At 43.8% G+C, this 16,660-nt stretch overlaps 1 protein-coding gene across 1 annotated transcript in view; it reads left to right on the top strand.

Moving 5' to 3' along the window:
- Positions 1-1,680, top strand: part of LOC149863156 (T-kininogen 2-like) — a 29,942-nt gene extending 28,262 nt beyond the window's left edge. The window contains exon 10 of the mRNA XM_090054473.1: positions 317-1,680. Within this exon, the coding sequence (XP_089910599.1) occupies positions 317-1,138 (822 nt within the window). The 3' untranslated portion in view covers positions 1,139-1,680. The remainder of the gene's footprint in view (positions 1-316) is intronic.
- The last annotated feature ends 14,980 nt before the right edge of the window (positions 1,681-16,660 follow it).

Genomic DNA, 16,660 nt, shown 5'->3' with positions numbered 1-16,660 from the left:
TTATTTCCATTCAGATCATAGATGGATAAGATTATCTAACTTAGCCCAAAAGACCTGATAAATCATTTTTATTAACTGGCTCACATTTTTACCTCAGCTATAGTTAGCTGGTTCTTAAAATATCTGAAACTAATGGCAATAGTTTAGGCAATCCAGGAAACTCCCTCTTTCCACCAGCTCTTTAAACATTTTTGTTTAAACTTTTACATTGAAACCTCAAAATGGAATGGCAAAATTTCGTTCCAAATAGTATACCATGTGCTGATCATTAAAGTAATGTCATTTCTTTGTCTAAATATCTTCCATTTCCTTTTAGAGTATCCTAGCAAGAAGGCCTCCAGGATTTACCCCGTTCCGATCACTTATGCTGCATGAAATTTATCCAGTGACATCCTCTTTACAAACTGCAGAAGAAGGAACAGACCCTGACAAAGGACCGAGAGAAAATCTTGGGCCAGGACTAGAAAATGAGGATGGACAAGGAGATGGGTACCGTAGAGTAGGGCATGGGCATGGACATGGGCAAGGAGATGGGTGTGACCGTAGAGTAGGGCATGGGCATGGACATGGGCATCGGTTTAAGCATAGACCTGGGCATGGGAAGGGGCGTGGAAGAGGGCATGGTATTGGGCAAGGGCATAAAAAACATCAGAAGGACAAACATAAAGACTCCAAGGACAAGTCCTCTGAAGAATCAGAGGAAAAGGTCCCTTGCCAAAGGGAAAGCCAGTCACCAAGCATAGACAGGACATCAGAAAATTCACAGTTTCCTACTACACCTGGTCTAATGCAGTCAGATGCATTAACTACTCCTGGGGTTATGGTGGGTCCAACAAATGACGCTTCTACCCCTGATATCCCTGAGGAACCTATTAGCCCTGGAACTGCTGAAATTGCTCCTGATATTTCTTTATTTGATGAGCTTCCAAATCTCCCAGAACCCCCTGTTCCCAAGTGTCCTGGAAAGCCATGGAAATCAATTATGCAACTCACAAATCCTTCTGAAAAGACTAAATTATTTACAAATGAGGATCTTTTACCTCATCCATTTGAAAACCTCAATCCAGCATCAGAAAAACCCTCACCTATCAATACTGATGTGGATGATTTTGACCTTGAGGATGCTTTATCCCTTTAATTTGAACAGTCTGCAATCCATTTTTTTTCAGCCCAGAAATACAAAATTATACAGTTATTTTCTTTGGAAGCCAATACATTTCTTTGAAGAATGGTTCCCATGCTGTTACATACAATACTCAAGAAAGTCATTAGCAAAACCTAGGAACATAATAGAGCGCAAGGCAACTCTCAGTACCTGATTCAACCCTTACAAAGGTGTTGATTAGGAGTGAATCCACTGAAAACTGTGTGATACTGATGTAGAACAAGCAGAGAGGAAACTGAGGGCCCCTCTCTCCAATCTTTCAGTAAAGTCAATTGATTCAATTATTTGTGAGTCCTTTTTCTCATATGCCAAAACTATTACACTCACTCCCAATGTGCTAGGTTTAAAATACTATGAGAGTACAAAGAATTCTGGGAATTATCTGTGGGAACCTAGTCAAAAGATATCTGTAGGGTGATGAAAAGGAGGTCACACTGTGAAACAGGGTAAGACCCCTCCCTTGGGTATTTAAAATCATCCGCTGGACTGACAATTAAAAAACAATAAAACATAAATGTTTTACTTGTGAATTTCTTTAGTCCTATTAACATACTCTCCAATTCTTTCCATATACAGTAGGTGCTTTCTTGGAGGAGACATTGGAGGGAGAGGTCACAGAATCCCAGATAAAACATCATCTCTTAAGCAAGTTTCAGCCAGAATGCATTTCCAGAGCAGCATAACTATTTCCAGTATGTAGAATATTTGCTATACAAAATAATCACAGCAAATGACAGCTTTTCCTGTGGAAGAGGTTCACATGTACAACAGAGCCGAGAACAGGCTTGTGGACAGTATGGGATGCTTAAGGTTGTCTGACACGTTCCTTCATAAGTCCCTGTTTTCTGTTGCAAACCACTGCTTGTAGCTCAGCAGAAATTTTCTATTCTGGGTATCTACCAAAGCCAGAATATTTTTTGAGGGTTTGAGCTAAAATGATCCACTTATTTGCAACTATAATATTAAGGAAAACACATTGTTTTACCATGTTAAAAATTCTTACACCTCTTTTGCAAGGTTTTAACATTCCCATGGTTTGGTTCAGGGATTTGAGATTTGGCTGGATGCCTCTGGTCCCCATGCACCACTATCATGAAAATCCACTAAAACCTGTCCAAGAAAGAAGACTCTGAATAATTACAGTTTTCATGTATTTAGGAGAGGTTGGCTAGCGGTTACCAGCTACATTCCCTAAGATTTCATCTCTGCTAAGCATATACCAAGCTTGAGAGAGTCCAGAGAAGAACCACGCACATGATCAGAGGTCAGGAAAGCAGACCTTATGAGGACAGGCTGAGAGCCATGGGGCTCTTTAGCCTGGAAAAGCGTAGGTTCAGGGGTGATCTGATGGCCACCTATAAGTTTATTAGGGGTGACCACCAGGATCTGGGGGAACGTTTGTTCACTAGAGCGCCCCAAGGAGTGCCGAGGTCGAATGGTCATAAACTGCTACAAGACCGTTTCAGGCTGGACATAAAGAAGAATTTCTTTACTGTCCGAACCCCCAAGATCTGGAACAGTCTGCCATTGGAGGTGGTTCAAGCACCTATATTGAACACTTTCAAGAGCAAATTGGATGCTTATCTTGCTGGGATCCTATGACCCCAGCTAACTTCCTGCCCTTTGGGCGGGGGGGCTGGACTCGATGATCTTCCGAGGTCCCTTATAGCCCTAATGTCTATGAAATCTATGAAAATCCCAGCCCAAACAAGGACAGATCTAAGATTTGGAAAACTGGAACAGATGGTGCCTCATCTCATGTGACAGTACCTATTTTTCTCCAGGTAAAAAGAAACTGAAAAATTTATGAATACACTAGTGGCCTAGGGCTGTATTATTCAGTTTAACTTTGAAGCAAAAAAACCCCGTAACTTCATGGGAATGAGCTAAAAGCAGTCTGCAGGGCCATGAAATAGGATCTTTATTACCAAGAGCAGCCAACAGACAGCAGCACTGCAGAAGAAAGGCTAGCTTCATTAGTGGAACATCAAGACCTGTTTAAGGAGAGAGAGTCACTAAACCTGTGAATGAAGAGTTTAGAAAGAATCAGGTAGATTTTAATGATCCATAGATTCAACTGATGCTCTCACTGCTGCCTGAACAGCAATGCCGCTGCCACTGCCAGGTTTGTTAGTTGTAGTTGTGCTGGTGTTGGTCTAAGGACATAGTCAGGCAAGGTTTTTTGGGTAAATATGGTATCTTTTATTAGACCAACTAAATAGTTGGAAAAAAATGTTTTTGCAAACTTTTGGGCACGAATGCCCTTCTTCAGGCCACTGGCAGGCAGTTGGCTTGAAATGTTAGGTAGAGCAGGAATTAAGAAGTGCAACTACATCAGTAAACCCCCTCTAGATACAGCCTTGAGCCCAGGGTGTTCCTAAGTTGAATAGGACATTGCTGGTAATTAATCTTCCCAGCTCCTGGGGCTACTGTTTCACTTGCAACAGAATCAAGAGGAAGGCGAGGGTGTCTCTTGTGATCACTATGCTCCCCTTGCTGGTGCATATTCAGCATGGGGAAGAACAGGTTTAGGCAGATGAAGAACATTGGAATTAGACTGGAAAAGGCACAGAATGAGAAGACAGTAGGATCTTGCCAATGGAGAGGGAGAATAATATCATGGAAGGTGAGGGAGTAAGATCAGAAACTAGGAAGAGGGACAGAAGCCACAGAAATGGAAAGGATAGAAATGGGGGTTGAAGAACATGGGCCTGAGGCAAGAGGAAGGAGCAGACAGAAAGAAAAAGGTGCAGATGGAAAAAGGATTAGGAGCTGAGGCAATAGTCACAGTAGACTGGGATGGGAAAAGGAGCAAATGGTAACAGAGTTAAGTCTGAAAGGCCAAGGTAAAAGGGCCTGTAACTACAAGAGCTAAGTACAGACAGTCAAAAAGCCCAAGGCTAAAGTGATTGCATTTTTGCAGGTCAGTCTAAGCTGCATAGATTCAACAGAGAAGCAGGTGAACAGACATTCACTTTTGCAGCCACATGCCAGAAGTGGCTCAGCCGGGGATCTGGGGGACACTAGAGCATGCAGCCAGCCACTGCCAAAGGGAAGGGAGGGAAGCTGGGAGAGAAGCCAAGGTTTTTCACCCTCTCCCTGCTGGAGTGGGGGGAGGCACATGGCCAGGCACTGGGAAGCCTGCTAAGTATGATGGGGTGGGTTTTAAACCCCCACTCTGAACCGTACAGGACCCCAGATGGGGTCTGCCTGGGGTGGGGGTCCTGTGCAAGGCGAGTGCTGTCTAGGGAGGGGGTTTAACCACCCTCCCTCCCCCGCCTCAGTGTGCCAGCTGGGGCCAGGGCCTGGCCACACCCACCCGCTCTCTGCTTGAGTGGAGAATGGGGAAAAAGCCTGGGAGGACCTGCTTCTTCCATTCAGGCAGAACCCAACTGGGATCCAGAGCCCGGTTCCCCCTAACCCCTTCTAAGCCATCCAAAGCAATGATAGCACTCTGGCTATGGAGCAGAGAGGCAGGACCAACCCTTCTCCACTGGAGCAGACAGCACAGCACAGCACAGCACAGCCCACGGCTGTAAAGCATCCTGGGATGCTGGGAGACTGTGAGTTAACTTGAACTAGTAAGGTGTCTGGGACAGAAGTTCCATAAACTAGTTTCATCTAAATCTGTTCAGTCTGATACTACATCCAACCAGGTTTATCTTAAACCAATTTCAACCATTTTGAAAGTGGTTTAAGTGCACTGAATATCTGTTCTGTTACAGGTTTAAAGTGGTTTCTGATCACTTAAACTGTTTGGTGTGTAACTTCTGTTCCGAGCCAAGAGGATTTCCCTTCCCAGCAAGGGGAATTGCAGCAGAAAGAATCAGCAGCAGTTAGTGGCAAGGCAAGCAGTGGTATGACATAAACACACAAGTTCAAGCAACGCTGAGATACTATATTAATACAGATAGTAGGACACTGCACTGTGGATCTAAAGATCTCAACCATATTGATGATCCATGCAGCAGTAGGGAGCTATAAAACAGTATAAGATGATTTTTTCATTCATGCATTGTTAGAGCTTTTGAAAAATGTAAGAATGTAAATTAAAAAGCTACATTAAAAGAATCTTAAGAAAAGCCAAGTACCTTAAAGTTAGAAAATATTTATACTCAGGTTGTGCAAACTTAATTTGTGTTGATACACTGGACAGACCAGAATTTCTCTATTTCCCCAATTTAAAATTTTGTTTTTGTTCTGAAACAGAACAATTAAAACATGGAATTTCAAAATCTACCATGAAACAAAATGTCAAAAACCATTGGTTTTGGTCAATTACAAAAAATCATTTCAATTTAGACTTTTTGTTTTTGTAACTAATTTGAAAACAAAGAATTGTTTTGACACCAAAATAATTTAAGTTTTCCATGCCAAAGATTTGGAAATAAGCTTTGTCATCTTCAAAGAGAAACATTTCAGTCTTTCTTCAAAATGAAATTCCACTGAAAACAACATATTCTCAAGGAAAATTTCAGTTAAAGTGAAACAGCATTCTCCAGTGCAAAACAAACAAACAAATATTCCAAAAAACTATTCTGTTTGATGGGAAGCTCCACTGGGTTACAAGCCACTACTACTGAATTTTGTTTGGTAAAGCTGTAGCTATGAAACAAGGACTTAATCCTTGAAGGAGTGTGTCTCTCACTTGGCCAGCAGATGGCAGTTTTTCTGAACTGATTCTACAGTTTCCTATTTTAGGGCTTTGGTTAAGGTTAAGTCAGTAAGCTTAACATTCAGCGCTGTCCTCTGCAGTGTGTTATAGTGTGTGTTTATGCAGATGAATGCTCCACACCTGTGCATCTCCTTACTAAGTGCTGAAGCTCTTTCAATCTGCAAGGAAAGCCTGCCCAGCTACTTACACATATGCAGTTTCCTGTACAGTAGCCTAATTAGCTGTGTAGTACATGTTTCACATCTACATATACACAGCTATGAGGGTGCAGTAGATTAATAAACTCTGCAGATGGATAGTACTTATAAATAGTAAATAGGAAGGTTTTTTACTGTGCAGCACCACACTTATAGATGCTAACTCAGGAGCATCCTAGTCCACCCAGGCACCAGAAGGCCACCTGACAGAGGCATCCAGAGCTCAGGTCTGACCCCTGTGCCTCCAGTCAGCTTGCATCCCAGAGCCCAGAGCTAAGCCCCATGTTACCCACCCCCAGAGCCCAGGCCTGACCCCCTGTACCCAACGCTAGCCAGAAGCTGCCCCCAGAGCTTGTGCCAACTCGCCCCTCTCCCTCAAGCCCAGGGAATCAGGCCTGACCCCCCTTTGTCCCTGTACTCCCTACCAACTTGGCTGACCCTGGTGCCCCCTGACAGCCTGGGCCAGACCCCCATTCACCCTGCCAGCTTGAGGCTGGCACCCAGGCAGCTGTAGCCAGAGTCTGGAGCTTTCTCTGGCTACTGCAGGAGTCCAGAGGAGGGCAGGAGCAGCCCTGGCCTAACCTGCTCCTCCTGGGCTCAATTTGCTCCTGACGTGGGTGCACGTGTAGATGTTGCACCCAGAAGTATTTTACTGCAGTGCAATTTGATCCACAGTTTATTCATACATATTAATTGCATGTGTAGATGCACCCAGTATGTACAAAGTACCCTATCTTGGGTGTAAATGTTATAGGTGTTTTACAAATACAAATATTAAGAGTTAGTCTGTACCCCAGTTGTGGTTTAAACTAGTGACCAGCGCAGCTGAACATACTCCTCTTTTCAAGCGTCTCCACTGTGTGAAAGGGCGCTAGAAGAACTCATGAAATCTGCTGGTTCTGAGAACCAGGAGTATGCCATGGCCATTTTGGTGCTATCTGGATTAAAAATGCTCTCTCTCTTCTCCTCTTGTATTTTTCATTCCAGTAATGAGGCAGAATATCTATTCTAGTTGCCCCTTGAAAAAATGCTTTAACCCAGTGCTGGATAGGATTCTGAATTGTTCTCTGACTTGGGACAACATTCTCACATTCCACCCAAGTGGAATCTCATAGAAATCACATTGCTAAGTACCTGTTCTAGTCCCCCTCCCAGGTACATTTAGAGAGGCTGGATATCTACAAGTCAGCAGAACTGCACCCAAGTGTGCTGAAAGAATTGGCCATCATTGCACTACCTATGGCAAAACTTTGAGAACTCATGGCACTTGGGAGAAGTACCAGAAGGCTAGCAGAGGGCCAATGTGGTGCCTATCTACAAGGAAGGAAGGAAGGAAGATCCAGGGAATTACAGGTCAATCAGTTTGACCTGACTCCCTGGAAAAATTATCATAGAATCCATTAACAATAGGCTAAAAGAAAGCAACATTCTAATAGATAAGCAACGTGGCTTCATTCCAGGCAGGTCATGCTTGACCAACTGCATTTCCTTCTATGATCAGGTAACACGCCACCTGGATAAGGGAAATGAGGTTGACATCATATACTTGGATTTCAAAAAAGCCTTTGACTTGGTCTCCCACAACATGCTCATGGTAAAATTGGAGAACTGTGGCCTCGATAACCCAACAGTCTGGTGGCTAGGAAACTGGCTCCAAGGCAGGACCCAGAGAGTAATAATATATAGAACTCAGTCAACATAGTGCTCAGTGACCAATGGCATCCCTCAGGGTTCAGTACTCAAACCAGTGCTTTTTAACATAGATTTCATAGGCATTAGGGCTGGAAGGGACCTTGGAAGGTGTTTGAGTCCTAATGATTTGGATTCGTGTGTTAAAAATAGACTGGCAAAGTTTGAAGATGACACGAAATTATGGAGGACTGTGGTCATGGTGGAGGATAGGCTGGGGATACAAGTTGGCTTGGACAGGCTTGCAAGGTGGGTGGATCAAAATCTAATGATCAACACCAAGAAGTGTTAGGTGCTCCACCTGGGGAGAAACAACCCACAACGTGTTTACAGGTTCAGCAGTGCTACACTTACTGGCATCACAACCAAAAGAGACTTGGGAGTCTTTATAGACCATACAATGAATATAAGCCACCAATGTGATGCCGTAACTAGCCAGGAAAGCAAACAAAACATGGGCATGGATCTACTGATGCATCTCAAACAAGACTAAGGATGTCATCCTCCCGCTTTACTCGGCCTTAGTGAGAACGCAGCTGGAGTACTGTGCCCAGTTCTGGGCACCACATTTCAGAAAAGATGTGGAGAAGCTTGAGAGTCCAAAGGAGGGCTGCGCATGTGGTTAGAGTTATGGAGAGTAGGCCATATGATGAGAGGCTGAGAGAACTGGGTCTGCTGAGCCTGGAGAAGACAAGACTCAGGGGGCACTTGGTGGCAGCTTATAAGTATATAAGGGGTGCACATCAGGGACTGGGAGAACATCTGTTCACCAGGGCTCCCCAGGGGATAGCTAGGACTAACGGTCATAAATTACTAGAAGACCACTTTAGATTAGACATAAGGAAAAATTTCTTTACAACTCAAGCATCCAGGGTCTGGAATAGACTCCCCCCAGAGGTGGTACAATCACCTACTCTGCAGATCTTCAAAAAACCTCTGGACACTCACCTTGCTGGGGTCACTTGACCCCAGCAGTTTTTCCTGCCCAAGCGGTGGGGGGCAGGACCTGATGACCTCGAGAGCTTCCTTCCAGCCCCCAACAACATCTATGAATCACAAATTCAGTTTGATGCCTACCCCTCATTCAGGAATCACAGCTCTCTGTGACAAAATTGAATTTAAAAAGCTACCAAGGAACAAGACACCCCTGTACTGCAGAGACACGCCAGCCCTCAGTGACAGGTGCTCCGTCATCTCAAATACTCTAAATACATTTTGGAAAGAGATGTTTTTTCATGCCAGTATCTGGTTATTCATATAGGCCATTCAGAACCCTTGATTCCCATTCTGTTCATTCTCAATTATACAGCACTTGTGCCTAAAGAAAAAGGTATTTTATTAAAAACTGAGCTTACCACTGATTCTAATATCTAATCATCTAACAGGATTATTCTAATGTTTTAGGATAGGGATGCTCAACCCCAAGCCTGTGGAATAGATCTGGCCCCCAGTGCCATGTCAGCTAGCTTCTGGGGCCCTTATGGATTCATGGGGAACTCTGTGAGCTGTGGCCCTGCATGCAGAACCAGGCAGAGGTGGTGTGGGGCCCCTGGAGCCCAATCTGGGCATGCAGGATTGGGTGGAGACAGTGCCAGGTGCTAGAGCCCAATCAGTACACGTGGGACCAGGTGGGGGTCCTGCAGGGCCCAGTCCTGGTATGCGGGGTCTGATTCAGTCCATGGACCAGCCCCATGCCACTTATCTGGCCTACAGGGCTAAAATGTTGAGTGCCACTCTTTTAAAATAAGAGAAAGGTCACTTTAAGGTGTTAAGAGTAAGGCTTTTCCTAACTGGATAAGGTATGTTGTCATGATCAGTACCGATGTTATTGCTGCTCAGTGAAAGACTGAACAGCAGCTTCAAAGGAAGGCAACTCTTATCAGTTGTGAGGCGATGGAGATCAGCCTACCAGGTGCTCCCCTTTTTCCTCTCCTATCCGCAAAGGTTGATTAGCACTAATTCTTCACTCACTCATGCTGAGTGTGATAAAGCTGACCTGTGAGTTGAAGGTCAGACATGAAATTGTAGGGTCCTTTAAAAAGAGAAGCCTGCTTAGTCTGTACATTTTTGTTCAAAGTCCAGAGCCTCAGGACTGAGTAGACAAAATCCATGCCAAAAAAGACTTGAAGAACTTGTAACCAAAACCACTTTTTTTTGTGAAGTGTTGCCGTAAATGAATTAATGACCAAGTCACTGCTGGAGTGCCAAAAACAGCCCAGCCTCGACCCACACCTGGACTTAGCATGCCAAAGGCAGACAGTGTGGGGAGCTGCAAAGGGCCTGATCCTCATTGCTGGTGGCAAGTGCATGCATGCCTCTGGGTGGACAGCGGGTGAGGGGCTGAGGCAGCCCTGGCACCTTCTCCCACCCACATGCCCTGAGGTATTCGTGCAGCCACTGCCACCACTGACCCTGGCTGGGGCTCCAGAGCCTGGTTTAACTGTTTGCAGCCTCCCTACTGCCTGCTGTGAGCAGCCCAGGCTCCGTGGCTAGCAGCAGCTGCCCAGAGCCCGAGCTTGCTGTGGCATGCCAAGCAAAATGGCCTTGTGTGCCATCCTCTGGCTTGTGTGCTAGGGGCTGCTGACCCCTGCTGTAGTCAAAAATCAAGTGCAAACTAGGAGCTGACATTTTTTAAGGACACCCGTCAGTCTAACAAGGGGTACCTTGGGTCTAATAAGTTTGAGACCCCTGCCTTAAAGGAATCTCTTGGTTATCAAAAAAACAATGCCAGTTTGGAACAGATAGCAGTTGTGTGTTAACAGAAAAATCAAGGGAAAACAAAGCTGGCCAAGCCAGGGGTGGCAGCGGCACTTATGTAGACACACATAATAATTGTGCTGTACCCAAGTGTCACTGATCAGGAACTGTTTCACAATTGTGTGAAGTGCTGTGGCTCTGACACCTGGTGGTGAGAAGACAAAGACCACAACAGGTATGAGCACCCAGCCCAACATGCCTGGCACTGAGTGTGGCAGAAGGTAGGGAGACAGAGGGGAAGTACTACTCGGAAATCTCAGGGGGTGGGTGACCTCCGGCTGGGGGCATTTTCATATTTCTGCTTCCTCTTCTCTCCTAAAAATGAATTCAGTAAATTTCAATAGCCTGCAAGTGACCCAAGCCTGCAGTGTGCTTGTGTGACTTGGGGAAGGAGAGAGTGGGGGGAAGTGCTTGGATCTGCATTTTTGGGTTCCCAAGGATGAGAAGCAGGGTTTGAAGAGAAGGTGTGGTGGAGCAGGGAGTGAGGACACAGCTGTTTGTTAGAAAGATAGCTTTTACTGAACAAGGCAATACACTAAGTTCACTGGGAAAAAAGTGTCAGTAACAGAGGAAAAGGGGGCTGTAGAGTTTTGGCTGTGTATCAAAATGTCCAGTTGCAGTGGGGAGGGGGAAGAGAGGAAGGATGCTATGTGGGATGCCTGGAGTGCCACTGGGTGTTCACACATAATGGTGACCTGGTTCAAAATAGTACTTGATTTTCCAGGCACACTTCTGAACCATTCTAGGCAGCTTTAAACCAATTTCACAGACTTGCATGTCCATACCTGATAAACTGCTTTGACCTAGAGGGGACTGTTTAACAAAATGCATAAATTACTACATAATGGGCATGGACATAGGTAACACTTAGACTGGTTTAAATGTAGTTGAGACCTGAAGCAGGACAGACATATGAGCCTGTTACACCAATTTAAAGCTGCCTGTCACTAGCATCTGAGAAGGGTTCAGTTGTTATGTGTGTCTGTATCCTGTCCCACATTTGTGAACTTCTTCCCAATCAGCAACATTTTGGAACAGCTCACTTGTTATGTGCATCTGCACCAAAATACCTTATTGGGACAGGTTCTGAATAGCGAGAAATGTAATACAGTTAAACAAAGTGTCTGGCTAAAGTAGTTATAGCACACTGTCTTGAAAAAAACACACAAAAAATTAAGGGGTGCTTTTTTGTTTCGGATTTTAACCCCTGGGTGTCATCAAAAGTACATCCACTATTGTCCATTTCTAATGGAAGAGGTTTACCCTGTAAAAAGCCACAAAACAGCAACAAATCTACTGTAGTTTGATTGCCCTACAGCCACACATACCAATTGCTCCTCTAGTTTGGTATTAGCTTAAAAAAATCAGTAGCCTTGACAAAATTTAAAGGACATACTGGGGTTGCCCCATTTCCTAGGACTATAAAAGGTATTGCTACGTTTACCAAATGCTTACCTCATGAAAAAATTGGGTTATAGGCTGTGTCCAGGGAGAACACAGCCAGGATTGCTTTAGCAGCTAAACTATAAAATCTTGTTCAGGAACTAATAAGACCTCGATTTTAAGTTGTGCTGAAAGACCACTCTGATTAGTTTCAAGTGGCAACTGTTGATGCTCAGCACTTCTCAAAATGAAGCCTGAACTGACTGAGTCTGAGACAGTTGTGGAGAAACAGGTAATTATTTGTAAAGAGGCAGTCAGGCTCTTTGGAGAGACTACACCATCTGCAGTGCACAATCCAGAGAACACCAACAAGTTTTTGAAATCCCATTGAGAACCCTTCAGCACATGGTATATTTAAGCTTTCACTGCAAACAAATGCTAACAACAAACCATGGCATATTTCTATTGTTAACTTTTGAGGCTACAAAGGAAAAATTCCAAATGTAACCAGGCAGCACGGTCCCTCTAGTCTGCAGGGACAAATGTATACAACCCCCTTTCATCTCAGTAGTGCTTTGTATTTAAAACCTAAAACAGAACTTAAATGTCAGTGCCATATGCTATTTTACTACTGATCATTTCACATTTGGTGTCACTCAATATACAGAGAGATACAGAGTCAAATTCTGTGCTGTGCTGCATTGCCTGGGTAGCAGGAGTCAATGTGCAAAGCAGCCTTTAAGCTGCTTGTGTAGCTGCCAGGGTTTGGGATGTGTTGGGCACTAGTTCAGCCCCCTCCATTAGTCAGAGCAGCCATAGAAGCTTTTCTAACTTACAGCAGCTCCCCTACAGATGCCAACTGGCCGTTCCACAGCCATAATAGCTAGACCACACAGCACTGCAATCTCCACCCCCAGGTTAGCAACACACATGCTTGCTCCACAGTGCCTTTTTTATCACTACTGTGGCATTGTCCCTGTGCTTGGGGGAACTGACCCATCTCTCCCACTGTGTTCCATACAAGCTCTGCAGAGATTGGATCCAATACATGGGTGAGGTTAATCAAACCACAACCAACTTTTATTCAATATGGCTTTAGATAAGGACAGTGTACTTGTGCTCAAGTCCTCCACCTAACACAAGACATCAAAGATACCTTTGAGAAGGGCAGCAAAGCGGACCTGGCACAGCTTCTGGTTGCAATGCATGGTACATAGTTTTGCACATGGGGCTGATCAGTATGTTTTTGCAGGATGCTGCCTGTAAGCTGATATATAGTGAGGTTCCTTATGGATGTACTGTAGTAATGGATCAGAGTTTTATCTTACATGCCGGAAACAAAATTAGCTGGTTGGGGCATCTATTTAATAAACTACTGCAAGGATCTGTTTAGTTCTACTCCATGTTAATGCATATGCTTATAACCTGCCACCAACCAGTAGAGTATCTTACGTAGAGTTACTAGCTGTTACATATCTAGGAGCCAAAGTAGATCCTGGACTAACCTTGTGGCCTCATTAGAACATACGAAGGGAATGATCCCCTCTCCTGATGCCTTGATGTGGAAATTCACAGGAACCTTCCTGAGTGCAGAGGAATCTGTCCTACAAAGTTCAGTCTAGGGACAAATATGCAGAGCAGTGCTGTGCAGCAGTCTGTGACAGAGGATGATAAACACATCATATTGACTTGGAAACATGTAGAGATTCTCACATTACTATGGGCTGCCTCAGACGCACATTAATATCTCCTCCTGCATGATAACTCAAATAGCCGCTCCAAAGCACTGACCAGATGCCATCACCCTTGAAACTGCGTGGAGAACCATTCAGAAATGAAAATAGCTTGCTGACAATGGTTCCAATAAGTGCAGATAAGCTGTAAACCTCTCAGAAAAAGAGTGGTCCAACCCAACTATGCAGTTCACACTGGCATCTTTCAGCTGAGTTCTCAACATCCCTTTGTGGCAGCTGCTCATGACTAATACAGGAGGTCTGGTACCATTCATGGCTAAAAGACAAGTGATCAGAGCCAACAGCTATGTCCTCGCAGAAGATCAGTGGCTCTGGATTGCTGACAGAATTCAGAACTCATGATTTATATCCGCTAGTCTGCAATCTGAATGACAAAACCCGGATCAGGTTGAACAGGCTGCTGACTAAGATGGCCAGAGTGGTGTCTACAAAGCAGAAATTCTGTCTGGCCCAGTCTGTTGTGTGACTGCAAGGCAACAGTGCAAATTGTCAAATGTGGTGGAGAACTGAAAATTCAGAAGCTTGCAGAGAGGACCTGTAACACCTGGCCATTCTTGACAGTGTAGCAGTCAGGTGGTTGAATGATATAATTATCAACATGTGACTGCAAATGAAAAAAGAAGACAAACAATGCCATTGCACCTGGAATATTCTCTAAAAAAGTTGGAGTTGCTCCTTTTAATGTCCTTTCTTGTTAATGGACCTTACCAATTCTCATGTCGGATCTCTTTAGGATCTCTTGCAGAAGACATATGGCTGCCCCTGCCTTCATTGCATCTCAGAAATAGTTAACAATAAGCCAGACACAAAGAGAAGACAGCAAGGAAGAGCAATGTACGGCACAACGGCTAAGCATACATACTAAATTCAGCAGCAACAGCTCACTCTACAGCTACCTCCGTAGACTCACTGAGGACCGTAATCTGCAAGACTCAGCCATTCTGCAGGATTCTGCCCTCTGCAAGCCTGAAGCCACTTCTTGATCCTCAACAGCTGACAGAAGTATTTTTAGTAGTTAATATTTAGCATAAAGCTATTTCTGTGATTGTTTTCCATTCATCACATATCTAATTTGAGGCATCTCCAAAGAATGATCTATCATAATAACTGTATTATAAAAATTGCCTCCTCTGAAAGGCATTCACATACCCTCTCCATTCCCTCCCCAAAGTAAACAATGATAATTAAATCAGCTTAATATACTTAGCTAGCATTAATGTGTTCAAAATTATACTGGGTAATTGTGGTGACAATGTTCTGCTGTTAACCCGCCATACTGAATTTCTTTCATAGCTGCCTTTGCTCACCAGAGGACAATATTTATGCTACAGGAGTGTCAAACAAGCAACTATCTCTGAAGCAGCAGTCAATGGTTTCTAAATGATAAAGCAGGTCTTCTCCCTCATTTTGCAGTGTTTTCTCCAAAAAGTAAGAGAGTATGCTTGCTTGCTTATCATTCCTGTTTCTCTAAGCAAGTGAGATAGCTTTGTTCTTCTGTACCACCATTTCTGCCTTGCAAACACTGAAACTGAATTTCCTTTTTTAGACAGCAAGGACGCAGACATTCTTCCCCTCCTCCTCTGTCTTCGTTGTGCCCTCTTCTTACCTCTGACAGCAAAAGAAATCCATGCTGCAGCTTTTTCCACAGCAGCAGCAGTATGGCAACAGCAGCTCAGAGGCAGCAGTCCCCTGTATTTCTTACTTCTGTTTCCTTCATTCAGCAGAGACATCGCTTGCTTGCCCAGAATACAATTTTGATGTGAATTCAGGAAATTGGTGCTGTATCTCCCATGTAAGTGAGTGTCAACTGCATTGAAGATACTAAATAAAATCAGAAAAAACCTTGCATGCTGCAGAATAAGGCATAACCATCTTTATTTGTGACACTTAGGTTTCCAGACTGACCAGACATATGTAAAAAAAGGGGAATCCTATCATTATGGGATACAATACCATGGACACAGTGAAATCCTGAAAGAAATTTAAAATGCCATATTTTGTGCATATGTTAAACATGCCTTTATTCAACCTGACATATTAGACCAGAGATTTTTTTTTAATGAAATTTCTGGTGAAAGAAAAGGGATGATTCCACACAGTGGTGCTGCAGCTTCAGACCAAAGTAAATCATGCATCAGAATATATTTGGAAATGATAATCCAAGAAGAGAGGAAGAAAGCACAGAAATAAAAAGAACTATACCCTGACTAGGGTTATTCAACATCCAGAAGGCCATTCTCTTTTACAATGAGTCACAGAATGGAGTGAAAATCAATGCCAAATTTGACTGCATATAAAACACTACATGAGACTCTGAAACACATTATCAGAAGCTTTCAAAAGAAGCACACAACTGTCAGAGAAGGGGAAAAACTGGACTGAATGGTCTGTATATTTTCCTTTCCGCTGGTTTCAAAAGTGCAACTAAATTAGAATCAAATTATTTTTTATAACACACCAGAGAGACAGAAATCAATGCATTTCCGTAATCCAATGTGAACTGTCAGTTGTAGTTCCTGCTGTGTAAAGAACAAAGGCTTCTGGTTACTGCTGACTGCTGTGACATACTGTGCTAAAGTGCATGCCCTGGGTTAGTGTTAACATTGCCACTGTTACCCCTAGCTAAGTTAATGTGACTGCCTGCACCACTAGAAGCAGTTTGGGCATAACGTGTTGCACACTGTAATGAGAAAAGAACTGCCCGTTTGCATAGCAGCATCTGGGGCTTATACGAAAGCTTTTTTCAGTTTTGTCTTCCTCATTAGAGAAATATGTGAGATACAAGTAGATTAAAACTGACAACCCAAAGCTACAAATTATTGGGTGATGAGACTGTGGTCTAAAACTGAGCCGCTAAACAGCTGATTTGAGTAACGCCGTGCCCTTTTACTGTGTCTTGGTAAACAGTTTGTGCTAGTGCCACTAGATGTGATGGAAGCTGACAGTTTAGCCAGATTCAAAAAGGGGTGGGTGAATTCTTGGAGGAATGGGGCATTGGTACCTATTGAGCATGGGAGGTAGAGATACAGCTTCTGAATTA

The sequence above is a fragment of the Crocodylus siamensis genome, chromosome 6, assembly GCF_052110815.1.
Source record: "Crocodylus siamensis isolate JL-2025a chromosome 6, ASM5211081v1, whole genome shotgun sequence".
Taxonomy (NCBI): domain Eukaryota; kingdom Metazoa; phylum Chordata; order Crocodylia; family Crocodylidae; genus Crocodylus; species Crocodylus siamensis.
Note: the sequence above shows the minus strand (reverse complement) of the source record. Positions and strands in the feature narration are given on the sequence as shown.